This window comes from Lithobates pipiens, unplaced genomic scaffold (assembly GCF_037356315.1).
Source record: "Lithobates pipiens isolate NorthernLeopardFrog02 unplaced genomic scaffold, aLitPip1_a1.2 Scaffold_8, whole genome shotgun sequence".
In the NCBI taxonomy this organism is placed as follows: domain Eukaryota; kingdom Metazoa; phylum Chordata; class Amphibia; order Anura; family Ranidae; genus Lithobates; species Lithobates pipiens.
In genome coordinates, this window is record NW_027507903.1 from 269997445 (window position 1) to 270019737 (window position 22293).

A 22293-nucleotide genomic window follows, 5' to 3' on the forward strand; every position below is an offset into this window, starting at 1 on the left:
CCTTGTTGTTCTGTAGAATGAAGTCACCAAGCATGCCCAGATCTCCCCTGATTTACGGCACACTTTCTATGTCTTATCTATCTGCTATCAGGACTTCCTATGGCACAACACTGAACTCTGCTAATCATGCAGAGCTTCCTCCTACACACCATGTGACCTCACATAGTCTAAACTTGGCCATTACTGCAGTCTTATCAGCTAAAGCTGATAAGTCTGACAAAGGCAAACATTAGACATCGGCACAAGTAAATACTATGAAATAAACAAGTCAGCTATGAACAGGGAAGCAGGGTTGCCATAGAAACGTTGGATTGAGAAGGAGGCTTGGTTAACAGGAGAGGAAGTGCTCAATGTAAGGGCGGAAATACACTCCACTGTGGACTCAGAAAACAATACTTAAGATGGCGCTACCTAACCCCTGGAAACAAGTTTTTTTGAAGTTTCTTTAAACAGTAAGTAATATGCGATTTGGGCTGAATTACAGTGGCTATAGTCTGATAATTACTTATTATAATGGACTAAATGAAAAGAAGCATCAGAGTGGGAGAGTTTACTTCCTCTTTAAATAACATGTTGGGTTTCTTGATTTACTCCAAGCTAGTTATGCAGAGTGCAGGCGTCACCTACTGTTCCCTTTTTGGTATAGCTTTGCTGTTTATAGAAGTTACATATTGTATTCTTTTAGAATGTGTTAATAAAGTTGTTAGGAACCTGTGCATTCTGGGAGAATTCTCTAGAGGAAGTAAGTCAGCCACATTTTAAGAATTTACAATAAGACAGTAAGGCTGTTTCTCCAATCTCTCATCATCACCTCTTAGCAAGCTTAAAAAGTAAGTTCTTGTTATCTCATTCTGTGTTATAGAGCATTCTTTCTTTATTATAGGCAATATTTTACTGATTGATGTTTATTTTATCAATTTGTAGTTTCACCTGGCTTGTTCTAATAAATCTACGATCAAAGAAATATGGGGAAGTTTATAGAGTAAGGAAGTTTAGCTTCATGTCCTAGAGATGGAACAAGCTAAGCTATACACAGGTAGGAGTTTCTGTGAAAAAAAAATCTATAACATTAATAAAGTTTCTATATCTCTTACCTGAATGCGGAACATCGGTGTGAGGGGGGAGCCTGCGGGCTCCAGAAAAAGTTGTTCCATTACCCTAAGATTAAGAGATGACATCATTAAATGCTCTTCTAAGGCAGTGTTTCTCAACCTTATTTCAGTCAAGGCACCCTTTAAAATTATAGACAATCTCAAGGCATCCTTTAAAACTATGGACAGTCTTGAGGCACCCCATTATAAAATGTAAAAAAAACTATTCTAATAGCTTTACATTATGCAGCAACATCCACATGTAGGACACCCAACATTAGAGGTGATTTATTCTTCCAAAGCAAATACACTTTTGCACACTGGTACTGACTAGTATTCCAATGTTTCTCTTCTCCCTCAGTTTCTCTCCATCACTCAGTTAATGTCACCCCAGTGCTGAGGGAGAGGGGCACAGGAGGGTCAAACAAGGATTCTGTGGAGGCAACAAGCATCCTCCTTATTAACTGATAACGTTGGTTGTTAGGATGCCAGTGTCTAGAAAGTCATTATGGTGCATAATGAAAACCTGTGACTTTGTGTAACTAAAAGGCAGGCTTGATCCACAAACTAGTTTGTATACAATTTGTAATACATTTTTAGGCATTTTGCCAAGTCACCCCTGAAGAAACCTCAAGGCACCCCAAGGTGCCTGGGCAGCCTGGTCGAAAAAGGCTGTTCTAATAAATATGGTCATTTACATGCAAAGATTTAAATATTTTGTGGAAAATTAAATATTTTATAAAAAAGTTTAACATTTTATTAACTTTCTAACTAATCTTGCAATAAACTCATTGCACACTATTACTGATATAAACTAGAGACAACAGTTAAAATGAATAGACAGGCACACAACAAACAGATAGAAATATAGCCTCCTGAGATTATTATTATTATTATACAGGATTTATATAGCGCCAACAGTTTGCGCAGCGCTTTAGGTTCATGTCTAGACTTCTAAAAACACCTAACTAGACTAGAATAAAATAACCCATAGAATAAACTAGGTGGTAGGAAAGAAAATGACTTAATTCTCCTGGTAACAGTCAGTGTTAATGGGGGAATGCCTCCCGCTGCACTATTGGGTTCTGCCGGTGGAGCGGGTGGGGGCGGGGAGCGTTAGTCCTCAGCACTAGAAAATACCAGGCTAATAATGATCAGTTATGACTGCAGGCATAATAAGACATTGGTATAAAGCACATGAAAGAAAGTCAGTTATATCCAATGGCAGTTTTGCCATTTGCAGCCATTATATCTCAAAACAGTGGTCATGTATAATGATTTATATTGTTTTTAATGCCTGTATAATGTATGGCAACCTTTTCTTTTGCCCATGTTTGCATAAATCACTGACAAATATGAACTCTCGCACATCATAAAGAAGATGAAGTCAGGTTGGTGATCACAGTCCACACATCAAAGTTCTATCTGCTTATTCTATGACAGTTTTGTCATTTGTCAGTAACCAGGGAATTTTATTAGGGATGGTAAAGGGGAATTAGCTGTTATTTAGTATATTTAGGCCACATTTTCTTGGAAACAAAGGAAGGCTAGAGTGGATTATGAATGCATTTACATGTTGATATGTTTTAAGAATGAAACAGCATACTTTCGTTAACCACTACAATACAGGGCACTTTCACCCCCTTCCTTCCCAGCCCAATTTTCAGCTTTCATCGCTCTCGCACTTTCAATGACAATTGTGCGGTCATGCTACACTGTACCCAAATAAAATTTTTATCATTTTTTTCGCACAAATAGAGCTTTATTTTGGTGGTATTTATTCACGACTCTGTTTTTTATTTTTTGCGATATAAGCGCAAAAAAGCGGAAATTTGGAAAAAAAACAATATTTTCTTTTTTCTATTTTAAAAGAAATCCAATAAAATCAAATTTTGTCATAAATTTAAGCCAAAATGTATTCTGCTACATGTTTTTGGTAAAAAAAATTCCGTTAAGTGTATAATAATTGGTTTGTGTGATCACGGACATATGTACGCAAATGATCATGTACAGATGTGTGCAGGTGATCACGTACATATGTGTGCAGATAATCATTGGAACATGTGATTTTAGTGGGACATATGTGGGGGACATGTGTTTTTTTATTTGGGGACATGTCTTTTTATTATTTGGGGACATGTATGTTTTGGGGACATGTGTGGTGACATGTGTATTGTGGTGACATGTGTGTTTACATTGTGTGGTGATGTGTGTAGTACACTAGACTGGTGATCAGTTAGTAAAAAGCTGTAAAAACAGCTCATACTCACTGATCATCAGCCGGCTGCAGCGTTCTGCTCTCCTCTCCTCAGCGATGACTTCTGTGTGAGGCGAGGAGGAGCCGATTGCCTAGCAACCGGCTGTTTGTTTACATCACATGATGGCCGTGATTGGACATGGCCGTCATGTGATCAGGAGGGCTAATCACAGAGCCCTCCTGCCGATCCGAGATGCGCTGTGTCCAGGTGACACGAGCACATCGGGATCGCGCCGCTGCACGGGCGCGCGCACGATCCCCCTCCTTCTGAAGGACGTTCCTGAATGTCCTATCAGAAGTAGAGAGCTCCCACCCGACCGTATATGTACATTGGCCGGGTGGGAAGTGGTTAAAAACACTGCTTCAAGAATTTTAACAACCTTTTGTTGGTCCCAAGTTAAATTTGTTGAAGCAGTGTTTTTAATGAAAGTTTGCTGTTCCATTCTTAAAACATATCAGCATGATTAATATCAATATTATTTTGTGCACAGATCATGTTATCACTACTTTAAGTTAGTCAGAAGGTTCTTTTTATCTTAATGCATTATATGTCAATCAAACTCAGTTATCCAATCAGGACAGAGAGGGGGTGGGGCCAAACAAATAAATAAAAAATCATACTTATCTAGATGGCTGCAGCACTGATCCCAGCTGCAACTGTCACCTAGCTCCTCTAAGACTGAGAACTGAGTGCTCAAACACAGCCGATCACTCAGCCCTAGGTCCCCAGGCTACAGAGAGCATGGTCTATCAGTCGGCAGCTCTGTGCTATGCCCCTTTAGTACTCACTGGAGCATTGGGCTGTGGAGGGGGCAGGAGCCAAAAAGGCTTCTATTCCAAATTCCTTTTTTGGCTACTGTGCTCTGACTTGGTTAGAACTCTGTTAGAGCAGTGTTTCTAAAACAGGACTCCACCCTGGGGTGCCATTTGGGTTTCCTTTTGGTTCCTCAAGCACAAGACCCAGTTTGCCCTGGATCATAAATGTATGAGAGGACTCTATGATGGGGGGGCGCTCTGTGGCAATTTAGGGCTTTGATATGATGGGGGGCTCTCATTCAAAAAAGGGGCCATGATGTGATGGAAGCTTCAGATTCTATCAGAAGGTTAACTCTGTGTTGTAGGGGGTACCCTGATGTTTAGGGGAATTGGATGTGATGGGGGACCTCTGACAAAAAATGGAAGCTTCAAATGTGATGGGGGCATCTGACATGAAGAGGGGACTTTGATGGGAAGAGGAGGGGCTCTGATGCGATAGGGAGACCTCTGATGTGAAGGGGAGCATCTGATGTGATGTTATTGTTCACTATCCCAGGCTCAGGTTTCCCATTGATATATAACATTTATATTTTTTATACTTTAGACTAGGGTGCCTTGGGATTTTTCAGTGGCGCAACTAAAGAAATGTTAAGTTAGAGACTGGCTATGTTCAATCTCTATGGTCCAAGTATATATAGGAATGTAGCCACCCTTTCTAGGGACTATGGACTATGGGATGTGTAATGTGTATAGAACTGTGCACTTGATTGCAACTAAGGCCGCGTACACACGGGCGGACTGTATGGCCTACTTAGTCCGTCGAAACACATTTCAGCGGACAGTCCGCTCGTGTGTGGGCTTCAGCGGACTTTTTCAGCGTGCAGTCTGGCGTACTAAGTATTTCGGATTTTTCGAAATTCTGTCCGTCATACTTTGGTTTCAGCGGACAATCCGCTCGTCAGTAGGCTAGTTCGACGGACTAAGAATGGCGCATGCTCAGAAAGGATTTACACGGCGGAAGGTAGCATTGCTGTGTATTGGACTTCCTATTTGTAGTCCCGTCGTACGTGCTGTACACGTCATCGCGCAAGCTTTCGACGGACTGTTTGTGCATCCGTGTGTGGTCAAGTCCGTTCATTCGAAAGTATGACGGACTGTCCGTCGGATTGTATGACGGACTAAGTAGGCCATACAATCCGCCCGTGTGTACGCGGCCTTACATGCACTGCTTGTTCCAAACAAACCTAAATGAGAGGAAAAAGGAGTGATTCAGGACATGTTACAAGGAAACAAAAAACATGGTAAAAAATGTATTTTTGGAATAAGGATATTATTTAGTGTTACTTTAATGTCATCACCAGTATTACAAACAATGCAGGACACTGCCACTATGTTGACTCTCTGTTGTCTTATATACATTGGATGTCACAAATAGACTTCAGGTTACAAATAGAACTCTGATAATAACCAATTAATTCAGAATTTTCATAAAGCTAAACCCCAGGCAGATATAAAATCCACAAATTAATGCAACTCTGTATTTGTTTAATAGATGAATAAATGCATTTTTAATTACAACACGTGTATGTATCTGAATTTGTCTTGGTATCAGCCTTTCCCATTCCCTATACAGCAGCACTCAGAATAGGTGTCAAGACAAACCAAAACAAGGGCTTTTGGAGGGGACTATAGGCTAGCCGTCTACCCACTGATTATGGCCCATGGAAGGGATTTTGTCTGCGTCTCCTGGTCAGAGCATAGAAAAGGGCCGGGTCCAGAAACCCTTTGACTGCGTAATGCAGCATTTGCCTATTTTGCTTGCGCAATATAATAGACTGCACTTGAACATTTCACATTTGAATAATTGAACATAATATTGATTGAAGCTTTTAGCTCCAATAAGTACATGGGCTTCTTCTGATGCTACTAATGCATTATATGAACTTTGGGTTATTGATTTAATTTACATATTTGCACAATTATATTGCATTAGAACACATAGGAGATTGGAGGTTATATATGTAGCACCCTGGTGTTTAGGCAGGGTTGCTCCTAAGTTTACCTGCCAGGTATAGCTACCATGGCTAATTGTTGATGATCAATTGAGTTCCCCCTGAGTCTGAAATTGCTGCACTTGTTTCTTCTGCCACTGGGTGGCGGGGTACTTGGTGGCATTAGATAAGACAAAGGCAAAGCAAGGACAGATTGGGAGTATATGGGGTACCTCAGCCAATGGGCAGGGGTTTTCTTAAATCCCTTGGCCTGCTGGGAGAACCTGCATATTTGGGTGGAGTCAGGTGATCAGTGTTCTGTGCCACCTGGGTGGACATGTGTTGTATTGCCTGGGCTGCTAGGCCGGCGATGGGGCCTATCCCGGCACATCTGGCTGCTAGGCTGTCTGAGTGCCAATTCAAAATCAAGAGAGCAGCGCAGGGTTTGGATTGCGGCTTGCAGTCCAACCAGAAGTGATGGTTCTGCCGGCCGGAGAACCTGACGTAGTTGGAGGTAGAGGGGAACCTGTCGCCACTAAGGGGCCATCCACCTTATTACCAGAGACCACAATAAGTAGCTGAAGCAAGTACCGGTGCAGAATTATCACCAACCGGGGACGGTGAAGAATTTGGAAACTTCAGCAGGTAAGCCAGGGACCCAGCCACCAGAGGTGACGCTTGCAGAGCAGCCTTGTGTGTCAAGCCAGGGACTGAGTAGGCCAGTGGGGAGACGCTTGAGAAGTATCCTGAGTGTCAAGCTAGGGACCCAGCAGAGACGGGGGTGACGCTTGAGGAAGCTTTTGGAGCTATAGCCCCAAATCTAGGGCCCATAGCCCAGATTCTCTGCAGGGTCTCTCTGGGGACCCTAAAGCAAGGGGGAGGCTCTCTGATTACCCTGATTTTAAGGGGGAGGATCTCTGGAGACCGTGATTTAAGGTAGAGGCTCTCTGGGGACCCTAATGTAAGGGGGGCTCTCTGTGAACCCTGATGTAAGTGGGGGCTCTCTGGGGACCATGGTGCAAAGGGGAGGCTCTCTGGGGACTCTGATGTAGGGGGGCTCTCTGGGGACCCTGATGTAAGCGGGGGCTCTCTGGGGACATACACACACACACACACACACACACACACACATACACACATATATTACTGTATATACATGTGTATGCCTGCCCAAGCGTATGACTTTCTTTACTATGCTGCTATGGGCTCTTGCCCCTAATCTTTTGTAGACCTAGCAACGCCCCTGCAGTGAAGATTGGAAGAGCTCAAGGGATTCAGTGATAGTGAATCATCTAGTTTAGTGAGAGAGAGACTGGGAGCTCAGTGGGCTGAAGAACTACAAGAAGTGATTGTAGTAAAAATAAGGGAACTTTTACACTTTTTGTTAGGAACTGTTCAAGACTGTTGCCATAGGAGACAGCATTCCTACATATGCAGATGTGGCGTCTTGCTGGATGCCTTTCCCTGCATGGCTGTCTACCTGTAGAAGTCTTGGAGTCTGCCAATTAACATTGCAACTACCCAAGGGTGTCCTGGCCCTAACTCTCTCTCCCAAAGTTCTGTTAAGAGAAATGAAATCATTCAAGAAGTGTCTGGCATCCAATTAATATACCGTATACTATACCCACTATGCCTTGCAACCCACTGTATACAGAAGGATGTCAGCAGTTCTTGGCTCTAAAGGTTCTCATTAGACTAGAGGAGGCCCCGGACATTGCTACATATATTATATTGTTATGAACTTTTTATTTTTTTATTTTTAAGTTATCACTTTATGATTATGTGGTTAATTGATTATGAGTTTTGATGTTTTGGAACACTAGTTATTTATGGCGCAGTGCTGCAATCAATTTGAATCTATTTTAGGATTGTGTTAATGTTTTAGGGTTTTTTATTTGCAGCTGTTGCCGGATTGTCTGGGGTGGTCCCTGACTAATCAAGGCTTGTCTAGGTGCCTAGCTGTTAATTAACTTACTGGTTAATTAGTTAAATGTTTAATTAGATCACTGTCAGCTGTTAATTGGATTGCTGTTTGAAGTTTGCGTTATTCATGTGGTGGTTCCCCCTATTTTTTGAAGTGTATAAAAACCTGTATTTCTGTTCAATAAACAGTGATTCCTTTGGTTTTGTACTTCAACATCTTGTCTGCGTATGATGCTTGGGGTAAAGGGCTGGTATTAGCTATCGCTCTACTGGAAGGGTTTGGAGGGCAGAAGGCACCCAGGTGGGGTGCCAGGCGGTCCGTTAAAAGTGTACTGTAAGCGCACTAACAAGGAACATGCTGATTGGTGAAGAGAACAGAGCAACCAGAAAGATTACCTCATCTGTTTTCTGCTGCTCTTTCACTGTCTTGTCAGCATGCTGAAGGTTAGGGATGAGCTTCGTGTTCGAGTCGAACGTACGTTCGACTCGAACATTGGCTGTTCGTCCGTTCGGCGAAATCAGAACATTTTGGTCCGTTCGCATCAAATTCGTGTGGCGCTCACGGCCCACAATGCACTGCGATGGCGCAGTGCATTGCTGGCTCATGATTGGCCAAGCATGCACTGTGACCCCGCATGCTTGGCCAATCGCAGCGCTAGCAGCGAGGAGAGCCATGATTGGCCACAGGCAGGATGCCTGTGGCCAATCATAGCTCAGGCTGTGTAGTGCACGCCCCACACTATATAAGGCCGCCATCGCGGCGGCCTCGTGTAGTGTGTTGGCATCTGAAGCAGTGGGTGTTCTGTGTACCTTCAACACAGTACACACCGATCGTTTTCGGACGATTTTCTATCTTGCTGTTGTGTAGTGGTTATTGTCTGTGTGCCCTGACCGCAGTATACACCGCTATATTCACCTCACCTGTATAGCTAGTGATCTATCTTTTATAATAGAGCTTGCAGTCAGTAGTGTTAGGAGATAGTGCGTGCTGTCTGCGTGCTCTGTACCCAGTACATACCGCTATATCCACCTACATAGCTGTTCTCTATTTGAGACCACTTGCCATCTGCAGGAGTTATTGGAAGTTGTGTGTGCCTCCAGCACAGCACAGTATACATCTGTATATACCCCTTTATCTCTGGTGTTCTATAATAAAGGCATCTGCAGGAGTTAGTGGGTGTTGTGTGCCTCCAGCACAATATACAGTACCCAACTGCTGTTTTACCCAACTCCCTTCAGGCCATTACCATGTCTGGAAGGCCAGCAAGGAGAGGCAGACAGGCGCGAGCCGATAAAAGAGGGCAAGCAGGCTCTGTGTCTAGAGACAACAGTGCTGGTCGTTGACGCGGTGCATTGTCATCAGCACGTGGCCATGGGACATGCTTGTCCTTCTTTTCGGCAGCTGGACATGTTGAACCGCAACATGCCAACGACTTGGTAGAGTGGATGACCAAGCCCTCTTCATCCTCCTCATCCTCTCTCACCCAGTCTCAGGGTAGTAGCAAAGCAGCTGCCAACGCATCGTCTTCCCTCCTCTCAATGTCATCATCAGTGACTCCTTCAACTGACCCATGTGCCCTGTATAGCTCACGTCCTTAACCTGGTGGTGCAGCGGTTCTTGGGCAGGTACCCCGGCTTACAGGATGTCCTGAAGCAGGCCAGGAAAGTCTGTGTGCATTTCCGCCGATCATTTAATGCCTGTGCTCGGCTGGCTGAGCTCCAAAAGGAGTTGAACCTGCCCAAGAACCGCCTTATATGTGACATGCCCACCAGATGGAACTCAACATTGGCCATGCTGCAGCGGCTGCACACGCAGCAGAGGGCCATCAATGAGTACCTGTGCGACTACGGCATCAGGACAGGGTCAGGGGAGCTCAGTTTTTTCTCACCACGCCAGTGGGGCATGATCAGGGATGCATGCACTGTCCTGTCACCGTTTGAGGAGGCCACAAGGATGGTGAGCAGTGACAGTGCATGCATCAGTGACACTGTACCTCTTGTCCACCTCTTGGAGCATACGCTGCGTGGAATAATGGACAGGGCACTTGAGGCAGAACAGAGGCAGGAAGAGGAGGACTTCCTTGCCTCTCAAGGCCCTCTTTATCCAGACAGTGTTCCTGCTGTGCCACCCATCACACAGGAAGAGGATGAGGAGGAGGAAGAGGAGGAGGAGGATGATTGTATCAGCATGGAGGTGGAGGCTGGCACTCAGCATCAGCAGCAGCAGCAGCAGTCTTGTAGGGATGATTTACAGTCCCAAGAAACACGTGGACTTGTACGTGGCTGGGAGGAGGTAGCTGCAGATCATGTTGTCCTTAGTGACCCAGAGGACTCCGGACCGAATGCCTCAGCTAACCTACGCTGCATGGCCTCCCTGATCCTGCAAAGCCTGCGGAAGGATCCTCATATTCTTCGGATCAAGGAGAGGGACCATTACTGGCTGGCCACTCTCCTTGATCCACGGTACAAGGGTAAGGTTGCCGACCTTATCTTGCCATCGCAGAGGGAGCAGAGGATGAGACATCTCCGGGAGGCCTTGCAGAAAGGTCTGTGCAACGCGTTCCCAGAGACTGGGAGGTTACAAACTCCTGGTCCTGGACAACGTGTTGCTGAGGCATCGGTCAGAAGGAGCGGTGGAGAAGGTGGCCGTCTGACTGATGCTTTCAGACAATTTTTTAGTCTGCAGCCCCAAGGTATGATCGGTTCCAGCACCCATCGCCAGCGTCTGATTTACATGGTGCAGGAATACCTAGGGGCAAGGTCAGACTTGGACACCTTTCCCACCGAAAATTCTCTGGCTTACTGGGTCTTGAGGATGGATCACTGGCCAGAGCTTGCACAGTATGCAATTGAGCTACTGGCCTGTCCTGCATCCAGCGTTCTTTCGGAACGCACCTTCAGTGCTGCTGGTGGCTTTGTTACCGATCACAGGGTGCGCCTGTCCACCGAATCAGTTGATCGACTGACCTTCATCAAGATGAATCAGTCTTGGATCACCCACAGCTACCAAGCATCTGAAGCTGATGTAACCGAATATTTTTTTTTGAAATACCACATCCCTTCAAGACTGCCTATGCTGATGCTGAGTGACTGTCCTGTTATGTTGATTGTCTATCCTCTTCCTCCTCCACTGATATGTTGGAAGAACATTTCTGGTTCTGGTTGATGCCATCAGCCCAATTTTTCTGCCCCTGTTTAACAGGGGCGTTTAAGTACAATTTTTGATGCAATGCTTTGCAGCAGGGCTAATTCCTGCAATCAAACAAGAGTATATGGGAGAGGTTGCAGTGTGGTGGCACCAGCACCAGTGCCTAAGGCACAATTTTTCTGCCCCTGTTTAACAGGGGCGTTTAATTACAATTTTTGATGCAATGCTTTGCAGCAGGGCTAATTCCTGCATTAAAACTAGAGTATATGGCAGAGGTTGCAGTGTGGTGGCACCAGCACCATTGCCTAAGGCCCAATTTTTCTGCCCCTGTTTAACAGGGGCATTTAAGTACAATTTTTGATGCAATGCTTTGCAGCAGGGCTAATTCCTGCAATAAAACTAGAGTATATGGCAGAGGTTGCAGTGTGGTGGCACCAGCACTAGTGCCTAAGGCCCAATTTTTCTGCCCTTGTTTAACAGGGGCGTTTAAGTACAATTTTTGATGCAATGCTTTGCAGCAGGGCTAATTCCTGCAATAAAACTAGAGTATATGGAAGAGGTTGCAGTGTGGTGGCACCAGCAGCAGTGCCTAAGGCCAAATTTTTCTGCCCCTGTTTAACACGGATTTTCCAAAAAGCTTAAAAATAGTTTTTTTGACTGGAGCTACACTTTAAAAATGTACCAGTTGAAAATTACAAACAGATTTAACTTAACACAACAAACCTACACAGTCCCTGTCTTGTTTGCACCGCCTGTATACTGCTGTTCTGAGTATATAGGGCCTGGGGGCCACACGCATTTCCTTTTTTTAATATGGGTACAGGGTTCCCCTTAATATGCGTACAAGACCCAAATAGGCTGGTAATGGGCAGGGAGGGCTACCCATGTCATTTTTCTCAATGATTTTCAACCATATTGCAGGAACCAGATATAACATTAAAACCGCAAGCAGTTTTAAATGGTGTTATTTCCGTTTAATGTCATTTTGAGCAGGGACTGTTCTAAACACGGGAAACACGTGGCACTTCACAGGCATACTACAGACACCCCCCAGGCACCATATTTAAAGGAATATTTCTCTTTTTTTTTTCACTTTAATCGTCATTAAAATCAGTGCTCCCGCCAAAACGGCCATTTTAAAAAACATTTTAGGCATTGACCCATGTCCCCTGGGGCAGGAGCCAGGTCCCCAAACCCTTTTTAGGACAGTATCTTGCATATTAGCCGTTAAAATTAGCACTTTTCATTTCGAACGTTCGAGTCCCATAGACTTCAATGGGGTTCTAACGTTCGTTCGAATTTGGGGTCCGTTCGAAAGTTCTGGTGCGAACCGAACCGGGGAGTGTTCGGCTCCTCCCTACTGAAGGTGAAGAGAAGACCTCACTGTATTCTTTCTATAGTAGTACATACTGTGACAGATCCTGGAATATTCTACAGCTCATTGTCTCAAAGCAGTTATGTGATCACAGAATACACTTTCATTTTATCCTCTTCAGCTCTGGAAAATTTTACCCCCTTCATGAACAGACCATTCTTTGCTATTCGCCACTGCTCTACTTTAACTGGCGATTGCGCGGTTATGCATTGCTGTACCCAAAGAAATTTCATTAAAAAAAATTCTCCAAATAGAGCTTTCGTTTGGTGGTGTTTGTTCACCACTGGGTTTTTTATTTTTTGCACTCTAAACAAAAAAATAACATAAATTTAAAAAAAATAACTATATTTTTTACTTTCTGCTATGAAGCATATCCAATGAAAACATTTTAAAAAAATTTAACTTCTTCACATATTTTGGCCAAAACTTATTCTGCTACATGGTAAAAAGAAAAACCCCAATAAGCCCCTGTACACACGGTCGGAGATTCTGCCAACCAAATCCGTCGGATTTTGTCCGTCGGATTTAGTCCGACGGATTGTGTCCGAAACTGTTGCATACACACGGTCGGACTAAGTTGTCGAAAAAATTTCGATCTTTCAGAACGTGATGGCGTAATTTCGTTACGATGGGACTACGTTCAGGCTAGTAGCCAATAGCTTTGATGTAGGAATTTGATCTGAGCATGCGTGGCATTTGGTCCAATCAAAATTCTCTACACATGATCGGATTAGGTCCGATCGAACCAGTTGGTCGGGAAATATTTCCAACATGTTGGAAAATTGGGTCCAACGGATATTCCGACGGAATCAGTCCGATGCATACCACACACAGTCGGATTATCCGACGACACGGTCCGATAGGACACATTCCGACGGATTCTCCGACCGTGTGTACAAGGGCTTAGTGTATATCGATTGGTTCACGTGAAAGTTATAGTGTCTACAAACTGAGATATATACTGGAATTTTTATTTATTTATTTATTTTTATACTAGTGATGGTGGTGATTAGCGACTTATAGCGGGACGGTGGGAAATCTGATACTAATTGACACTTTGGGGGTTATTTACGAAAGGCAAATCCACTTTGCACTGCAAGGGCACTTGGAAGTGCAGTAGCTGTAGATCTGAAGGGGACATGCAAGCAAAATAAAAAACAGAATTTTAGCTTACACATGATTGGATGATAAAATAAGCAGAGCTTCCACTCATTTCAGATCTACCCCTCAGGTTTACAGCGACTGCACTTTCAAGTGCACTTGTAGTGCAAAGTGGATTTGCCTTTCATAAATAACCCCCTTTGTGATAACTGGCTGTCTGTCACTGACATCTCCAGTGACACTAATGCCGGGTACACACAACCAGACTTAGGTCCGACAGACTTTCGACGGAGTTCTGACGGAGTTCTGACAGAGTTCTGACGGACTTTCCGAATGAACGGACTTGTCCACACACAATCACACCAAAGTCCGACGGATTTGAATGTGATGACGTACGACCAGACTAGAATAAGAAGTTCATAGCCAGTAGCCAATAGCTGCCCTCACGTCGGTTTTTGTCCGTCGGACTAGCACACACAAGAGCGGATTTCTCGGTAGGAACTGGGTCCGGCGGAGTTCTGGTGGAAAAATTTGAAACATGTTCCATTTCTAAAGTCTGTCAGACTTTTGCAAATCAAAAGTCCGCTGCAGCCCACACACGATCGAATAGTCTGCCGGAATCATTCCGTCAGACTTTTGATGTTGAAAAGTCTGGTCGTGTGTACGCGGCATTAGGATACTTTCACACTGAGGCGCGGGGGCATCGGCGGCGCTTTACCGTAGTTTTAGCTCCTTTCAGCTGCTAGCGGGCGCTTTTAACAGTTAAAAGTGCCCTCAAAGTGTCACTACTGTGGCGCTTTGCAGACACTTCTGTGGCGCTGCCCATTGATTTCATACACCGCTCCTAAAGCGGCTCAAAAATGCGGCTTGCAGGACTTTTTCAAGCGCACCCCTCCAGTGTGAAAGCACTCAGGCTTTCACACTGGAGTGACAGGAGAGGCGCTTTACAGGCGCTATTTTTAAAGCTATAGCGCCTGTAAAACGCCTCAGTGTGAAAGTAGCCTTATACAGGGATCAGTGCTAATAATATACACTGTCACTAAACTATGGACACTGGCTGGGAAGGGGTTAATATCTGGGGGAATCAAAGGGTTCAATGTGTGCTTAACTATGTTTACTATGTGGTGCTTTTACTAAGGGATTTGCAGGTTTACATACACAAAGCCCTCTCCTGCCACTCACTCCAATGATCGGCGGGTCCCGGCCATGAATCATTGGACGGGAACCGCTAGTCAGCATGTGCTGGAGCCAGTGGCAGCACAACCGGGCAGGCACCCCACCTTTTCCCTACCTGAAATGCAGAATCACATATATATAAGTGATTCTGTGCAGCCGACCCGCTCTGTAGCAGTAAAACTACTATAACCTCAGCATTGTAATAACAATACAAACAATAGTCACTGTATATTAGACAATCCAATGTCAACTTACTTGAACAAATTCACACAGGAACAGACAGCTGCTGGATCCCTTTACCCCTCCGGCAAGCTGTCCATTCCCGACTGTGGTAGGGGAGAGTGTGATTCATGATTCAGCACACCATACACAGCTCCCTTTTTTGTACAAACTTTATTTTAAGTGTACAAAAGTACATTTCATTCACTGCGCTGTACAGCAGCCCAATGTGCTGCACTGCTCTACATGTGTCATGTGCTTCTGTACAGGGCGCTGAGATCAAATGATTTGCTTTTAGTAAATAAGCCCCTATGTGTCAATTCAACCCTTAAGTGAGTGTTGCCCATCTCTTTTCACAACTTCCTGGATTCCCTGCATGCTTTTCAGCTTTTCCTTTATTTACTATGTGTTGCACAAATAAATATTCCTTCTTTATCCTTTGTATGTCAGAGGGTGTGGCATTGCCAGAAGGGTCACTGTCAATCAGAGTCTGAGGATCCTAACATAAATGACTTCTTTGGGAGTAAGGCCCGCCATACATGGTTGCTGCTGAACTGGTCGAGATTCGAACCATTAATGGGTCGGCTGAATGTACCACGTTAATCAATCAGTCAACTTGGATACAACCAGCATGCAGGATTCACATGCTTTGATTCCTCTCAGTGTCCATGATGCCTGTACCTATCTGAGTTAGACAAGCCATAAATTAATCAATTTTCTTTTCTTCCACCACAGTTCAAAGGAAAGAAAATAGCTTGAATGGCTTGAAGGGCTATTGTATTCTGCTGGTGGGGAGAGTAGACAGCCTTCTCATCTGGCAGAATACAATGGTAACGGCTAGCGGCTATAGCCACTAGCTGTAATTGCATGTAGAAAAATCCAACAGGTTGACTGTACCCAAGTCGATCAATGGATGGACTTGGGTACAATCAGCCTGGGATAGGTTCAGCAGGGATAGGCCGAGTTTTCGATCCATGTATGGCCAGCTTTATGCGTCTTTTACCACACTGACAGGCACAACTGCAAAAGGAGAACATAGGAGAGGAACAATAAAGCACAACATTCTCAGAGTGGGACTAGTACAAAAGCAAAACTTAAACATTTGCAGGTAAAAGCACAACATTTTTAAATGCTTATTTTAAGTTCTTTTTAAGTTTCCATGGTCTATTTTTTTATTCATTGACTAGTCATTCCACTAGCACAGCCCCTTCCCTCCTTGCATAGCATAGTCTTCTCTTTTTCTGGGAGGGTCTAATTTACTGTCTGTGCTGGCCAAACACCTACACCCCTCTCTTAACCTCCCTACATAACCTTTTATGTAGCTGTCACGGGAAAAAAGAAAGGAGAATACTATAGAGTGACAGCTTTGAGGTTGCTGAGGCTGCTGACATCACATCCAAGATGGCGGCATCCAGGTTTTGAATTTCTTAACAAGGGAGGCTTTTACAGGTAAATAATTTGCATAAAATATGTCAAATGCACATTATGAGAAGATTTTTTGTTGAAAGGAATGGTCTGGTGACGGAATATTTTGTTGCTGTTGACTATCAGGCCGTAATTCTGCTTCCTGTAGAAGTATGTCACTTGCTTCATTCTGAGTGCTGACAGTTCTTTTTTGTATGTAGAGACTTAAGTAATATTACACAGCATGCGTTTGTCAAGAGAGAAACATTGAGGCTGCCTTTGATAACCTCTCCTTCCTGAAATGCTAGCTGCCTGCCAGTCATGTTGACCCTCTTAATTCAATACTTTAAATGCATGACCTGGAACAATTATCCAGGCACAAGCAGACACACCATTTGTGCAAACTGTGCAGCTGCACAAGGGCCCTCAGGAATTAAGGGGTCCAATTACACAAGATATGTATCAGACAGGTGCTAGGACCCCCTCCTGATGTCAGATATTGGCACTGCATACTTCTAGGGCAGTCCAGAAACAAAAGGCATTTTTCTTGTTGCCATTCTATCTGTTTATAACATCCAACTGGTATCATGCAACAAGCACCTTCTTCTCTCCCTATGTAATTGCCGCATCCTCTTTTTATTTTCACTTTCTACTATTTGGGTGTAGTGAAGTGAAGGGAATGTTCACTATCCAACCCTAGTTGTATAGTGTGGATGATGAGAGGATTTGGGACAATCCGATAGCTACTCTTCACGTCTATCTATCTACAGTATCTATCTATCTAGCTTTCCATCATGAAAAAGTGTATTGTGCTTGGTCATTAATGAAATGGAAGGACCCAAAAATTGTTCTCGCACAGAGACCCTTTGCCAGACTCAGACAACCACAGCATCCAGGTAGGCGACTTTCCTGATCTGCTTACTTATTTACTAGTCAGTGACAGTACTGAAAGTATTTAAGTCAGTGGGTCACCATTACATTCACACCACTATTAGGAGGTCAGTGGGGATAGCCCCTGTTTTTCTCTCATAACAGGTTAACTTCAAACTTCACCCTTCATGATCTCTTACTGGCCCATGTTCTCACTGAGACCCCTTCCTGTCTAAGGCTAGACCTCGGACAAGAGCATTTGAATTAATAAGTAAATGTTCTGTTAGTAAAAAAGTATGAATCACAAAGATAGTCAGTATACTATCTGGAATTGCAGTGGAATGTACACGTTTAATGTGTTTTATGTGTAGCAAACATCTGGAACAGCAGTCAACTATTAACTTTTTAAGATCTGTAGTCCACCTACTTGTTCTTGTATTCCTGAATCGTCTACTAATCGTCATTCAATTTTCTGAATTTTAACTACAGCAAAATTCAAAACTACAACAAATCATACTAAAGTTGCTTTCATAAATTTAATATACAACAAACCCGATTTTGGCACTCACAATAAAACACTATTATAAACTAATCTAGTAAGAAATGGCACTAGTAGCATTGGTTGGCTAAGGTTAGAAATATTTACATACATACTTCTTAGATTAGCAAATCTCATCACCAAATTATTGCTTCGGTATCTAATGCCATCCAACAATAAATTAATCCTACAACATTAAAGGCCTGTCTGCTGCTACTAAATCATAGATAAAATTCATGCCTACAAACCATATAATTAATTGAATATGGCTATTATGTAACAGTAACTCTAATCTAAACCTTTTTTTTTTGCAGTTTTGGTAGAATGGATAAAATTGGTCCAGTTGACGACTGTCAGGAAGTGAAGAGAAATCCTGACAGAGCTTCTACTGCCGTGTACACACGAGCAGTTTTTCCATCGGAATAAACTCTGAAGGTTTCTCAGACGGAATTCCGACAGAGTTACGCTCAAGCTCTCTTGCATAAACACGGTCACACCAAAGCACGACCGCCAAGAACGCGGTGACATACAACACGTAGGACGGGACTAGAAAAAGGAAGTTCAATAGCCAGTAGCCAATAGCTTCCGTCTTGTACTTGCTTCAGAGCATGCGTCGTTTTTGGTACGTTTGAACAGCATACTGACAAGCGGTTTTCCCGATAGGAATTGGTTCAGTCTGAAAAATTTGGAACATGTTCTTTTTCTAGGTCCGTCAGAATTTTCGACGTAAAAAGTCAGATGGAGCATACACACGATCGGTATATATGATGAAAAGCTCCCGTTTGACTTTTTCTGTCGGAAAGTCCGCTCGTGTGTACACGGCATGACCCTCTCCACTTCCCAAATGTATCTTTTTCATGGGATGGGAAGTAAGGCAAATCTTCTGCAACAGGGAGAAAGACGACGATAAAAACCTAACAGAGGTTTTGATCCATCAACTACCTATAAAAATGGTTGGCTAGAGTACCACTTTAAGTAGTCACTGGTAGTCCAATAACTGCAGCTGCCCATGTAGGAGCATAGGACATAAATAACATACAAACCATCCAAATACCTTACAGAAAAGAATACATATATTAAAACAATACAATTATTATGCCTTATTAAATAAAGCATTTAAATAATGACTGATTGTGTTGCACCAGCCAAACTCAGGCTCAATTCTTTTTTCTGTCTAAAAGGAAATGTGGGTAATACAGCAGTTTCTTTCTCATTTTTGACAAAAAGTATGACTTTTTAAATAATTTAATTTTAATTGAATTTAACTTAATTTAAATCAATCCTGAAGCTCTTAATAAGTGTTATATAACCAAAATGACATTTTTTTTACAGAAAAGGGCAAGCCACAGATAATATACAAGTAGCCTAATTTCACAAAGGTAATTTAAAGATGTATTAGTTATTTGGGATTTAGTAATAGGAATATTTGACTGTTTGAAATATGGATCAAATGTCATAAATGTGGATTCTTTTATAATCCATAGTGCAATATCTGAGGTGCAGTTACTTTTAGCAAACAGTTAGCCACTATCTCTCATTGTGTTGAGTGTTTTGGACTGATGAAAGGCAATATCTGATTTGTTAGTATTGTACTTGGCACATCTTCAGGGTTCATTGCGCTTATTAAATAAACCTGAATGTCACATTCTTCCTGCATGTAATACGTTAGTGTGATGTTGGATATGTTGGAAAGGGGACCTAAAGTTCAACATGAAATAAAAAGCAATATCTATCTCTCTTTTTGATGATACAGGCCCTGTGTGAGAATGAGATGAGTTCAGGAAAATTTGATAAGTGAGACAGGCAGAAGCTAAAGAATCACAGGAAAGTAGGTATCACAAGGGAGATTGATCCTACCCGCGCTTTTACCATTTACTCTCGTGTCACAAAGACCCCATTGTCAAGTAAGGCTCATTTCAGAGGCAAGTTTCTCTCTCGAAGGTATAACCTACCTCTGCTGCTAAGAGATCTCTTTTCTGGCGAATCGCATTAAACCCGTTTCTGGAAGAAAACAAAAAGCATCTTGTATTTTCAAAGGTCCAGGAGCAACCTGAATACACTATTCCTAGGGGAAAGGTTTTTTTTCTGATTTCCATCACCTATCAAAGAGGCCTTTCTTGGGTTAACATTTAAAAGGTAACTTGTATGTGAATGATCTCAGCTTACACAATTGACGAGAGCTTCACAGATCTGTGCATCTGAGAATGAACTCCTTGCCTTTGGAAAGCAAACCTGTATTTTTAGTTTAGACTAAATGAAATTCTATTTATTCCTAAGCAGACTTCACCGCAGAATTTAGGAATACAATATTCACGCACACAGAGGTATACTGTAGCACTCTAATGAATAATACTGTTATTTTGTGAAATACACTAATAATATAATAATAAAAAAAAAATATATATATATATATATATATATATATATTTTTTTTTTTTTTTTTTTTTTATTGTTCTCAAATGCACCGCAGGTCTCTTTGCTGCTTTGCTGAGGACTTGCAATCAATACAGATAACGGGGCTTATCTGATGTCCCAAGGGTAAACCATATAAACATATGATAGGTCTACATCTCCCCTCAAATCAGTTCTTCTTAATCTAAGTAAATCTGTAAATCTGGGGCCGAATTAACTAATCTAACTAAATCTGGGGCCACATTATATATAATTACAGCACTCTAATACTTTTTTTATGTATACTGTATACCATATATATAGATATAGATACATATATACATACATACACAGATACATGGATAGATACATAGATAGATGCATAGATAGATAGATAAATAGATAAATACATAGATAGATAGATAGATAGAATACAGATAAAAAACAATTTATAGATTCAACAATGATCTAAACTTACATGGATGCTCTTGGTTTTAAACCAGAAGATGAAGAGAGAAACCCTGGAAAGTAAACCGCAAAGTAAAACACATCTGCTTATCACTACAAAGTAAAACACATCTGCTTATCACTACAAAGTAAAACACATCTGCTTATCAATGCAGTTATATGATAATAAGTTTATGCTTCTCATCAAAAACGATTTAACTATTGTATAGATTGTGTTTGCGTACACACCTAACAGATACACTAACAACTTAAAACATGGCAGCATCAGCATCCTAGATATGCAGCAATCATAACCTAAATATAGAAAATACAAAATGTACACATGCTCTAGTGACTACAGATTCATTATATATATATATATATATATATATATATATATATATATTATCATATATGGTATATATAATCATATTACACAATGGAAATAGTCAGCAGTTAATAATATAATAAGCAGCGGAGTATAAATGCTGGCTACAGTGATCACTTACCTAGAACAGATAAAAGGAATGTATACAAAAAGAAAACGTTCCCAGGTTTCATCAATTGGTGACTTCCCACAATGTTCATCTCAGTGTAACTTCGGATCCAGAGCTGCATCCAAATAACTGACTTTACTATTATGGCATCTTAGAAATAAGTGTCTTTGAAGGCTCTTTAGATTGTTCATTGGATGCAGGTTATTATCATGTTAAGGCTGAGAGTACGAAACATAGCTGTCTAATCTTCAGTGGCTCTGGGGGCTGTAGAAAAATTGCTAGCAACTTCTTTGGCTGAGATTTCCTCATTAGTGATGCATGATAACTCCTTGTCTGTATCGGTTGCACATGCTCACGCAGACTGGCACGTTGTCATCTGCTAGAGGCTGAATTATCCTTTTATAACAATTGTGAATGATGACATAAGATAAGGTGTCATATTAAGTTGGCTTTGTACATTTTTTGCTATGCTCTCTAATAACCCTTTCGTTGGCGGGAATTGTGAAATACTTTTTTTTTCAACATTATTACACACCATTATTTTATTAAATTACCACTGCATGACTTTTTTTTTTTATACTGTGGGTATTAAAAGCCTTTATTCAATAAATATACAAACTACTGAGCATCGGTTTACTTGTTTCTTTTACTTTGTTCACTGGTGAATAAGGGAATGTACTTTACTACAATAGATTTAGAAAAAAATGTGAACAGCTTTAATATGATTTGCTAAGATCACTGACATCCTAATTTTGGACATTTTTTTTATATTACTGTGTTCTGTGAGTACTAGTACAAAGGGCAAGGCGTTTTACTAGGACCCAACCCAAGTAGATAAAATATGTTGGTCTTTGATTCAATTTTAGTGGTTTTATATTTTTGGGCAAATCTATGAAACTCATGGATTTATAATCCACCGCTTGGGAGAAAATTTGTACCACTGTAGTTATGACCTTGTGGTACAATGTTTCTATCAGTTTCTACATGGCACCAAATTATTATCTACCTAACCATACTTTTTTTTAGGTATAATATAATGGATTTGGGGGTTAATCTTACTTCATTTTTGATACTTTAAAAAAAAAATTATATACATTATTTATAGACTT

At 42.0% G+C, this 22293-nt stretch overlaps 1 protein-coding gene across 2 annotated transcripts in view; it reads right to left on the reverse strand.

Annotated features, from left to right (window-relative positions):
• Window positions 1-21541, reverse strand: part of OTOGL (otogelin like) — a 253043-nt gene extending 231502 nt beyond the window's left edge. For both annotated transcript variants that reach the window (XM_077471956.1, XM_077471955.1), the window contains exons 1-4: window positions 21197-21541; window positions 20719-20761; window positions 19802-19850; window positions 1095-1158 (exon numbers count right to left, since the gene is read on the reverse strand). In XM_077471956.1, the coding sequence (XP_077328082.1) occupies window positions 1095-1158; window positions 19802-19850; window positions 20719-20761; window positions 21197-21305 (265 nt within the window). In that variant the 5' untranslated portion in view covers window positions 21306-21541. The remainder of the gene's footprint in view (window positions 1-1094; window positions 1159-19801; window positions 19851-20718; window positions 20762-21196) is intronic.
• Between the last annotated feature and the right edge of the window lie 752 nt (window positions 21542-22293).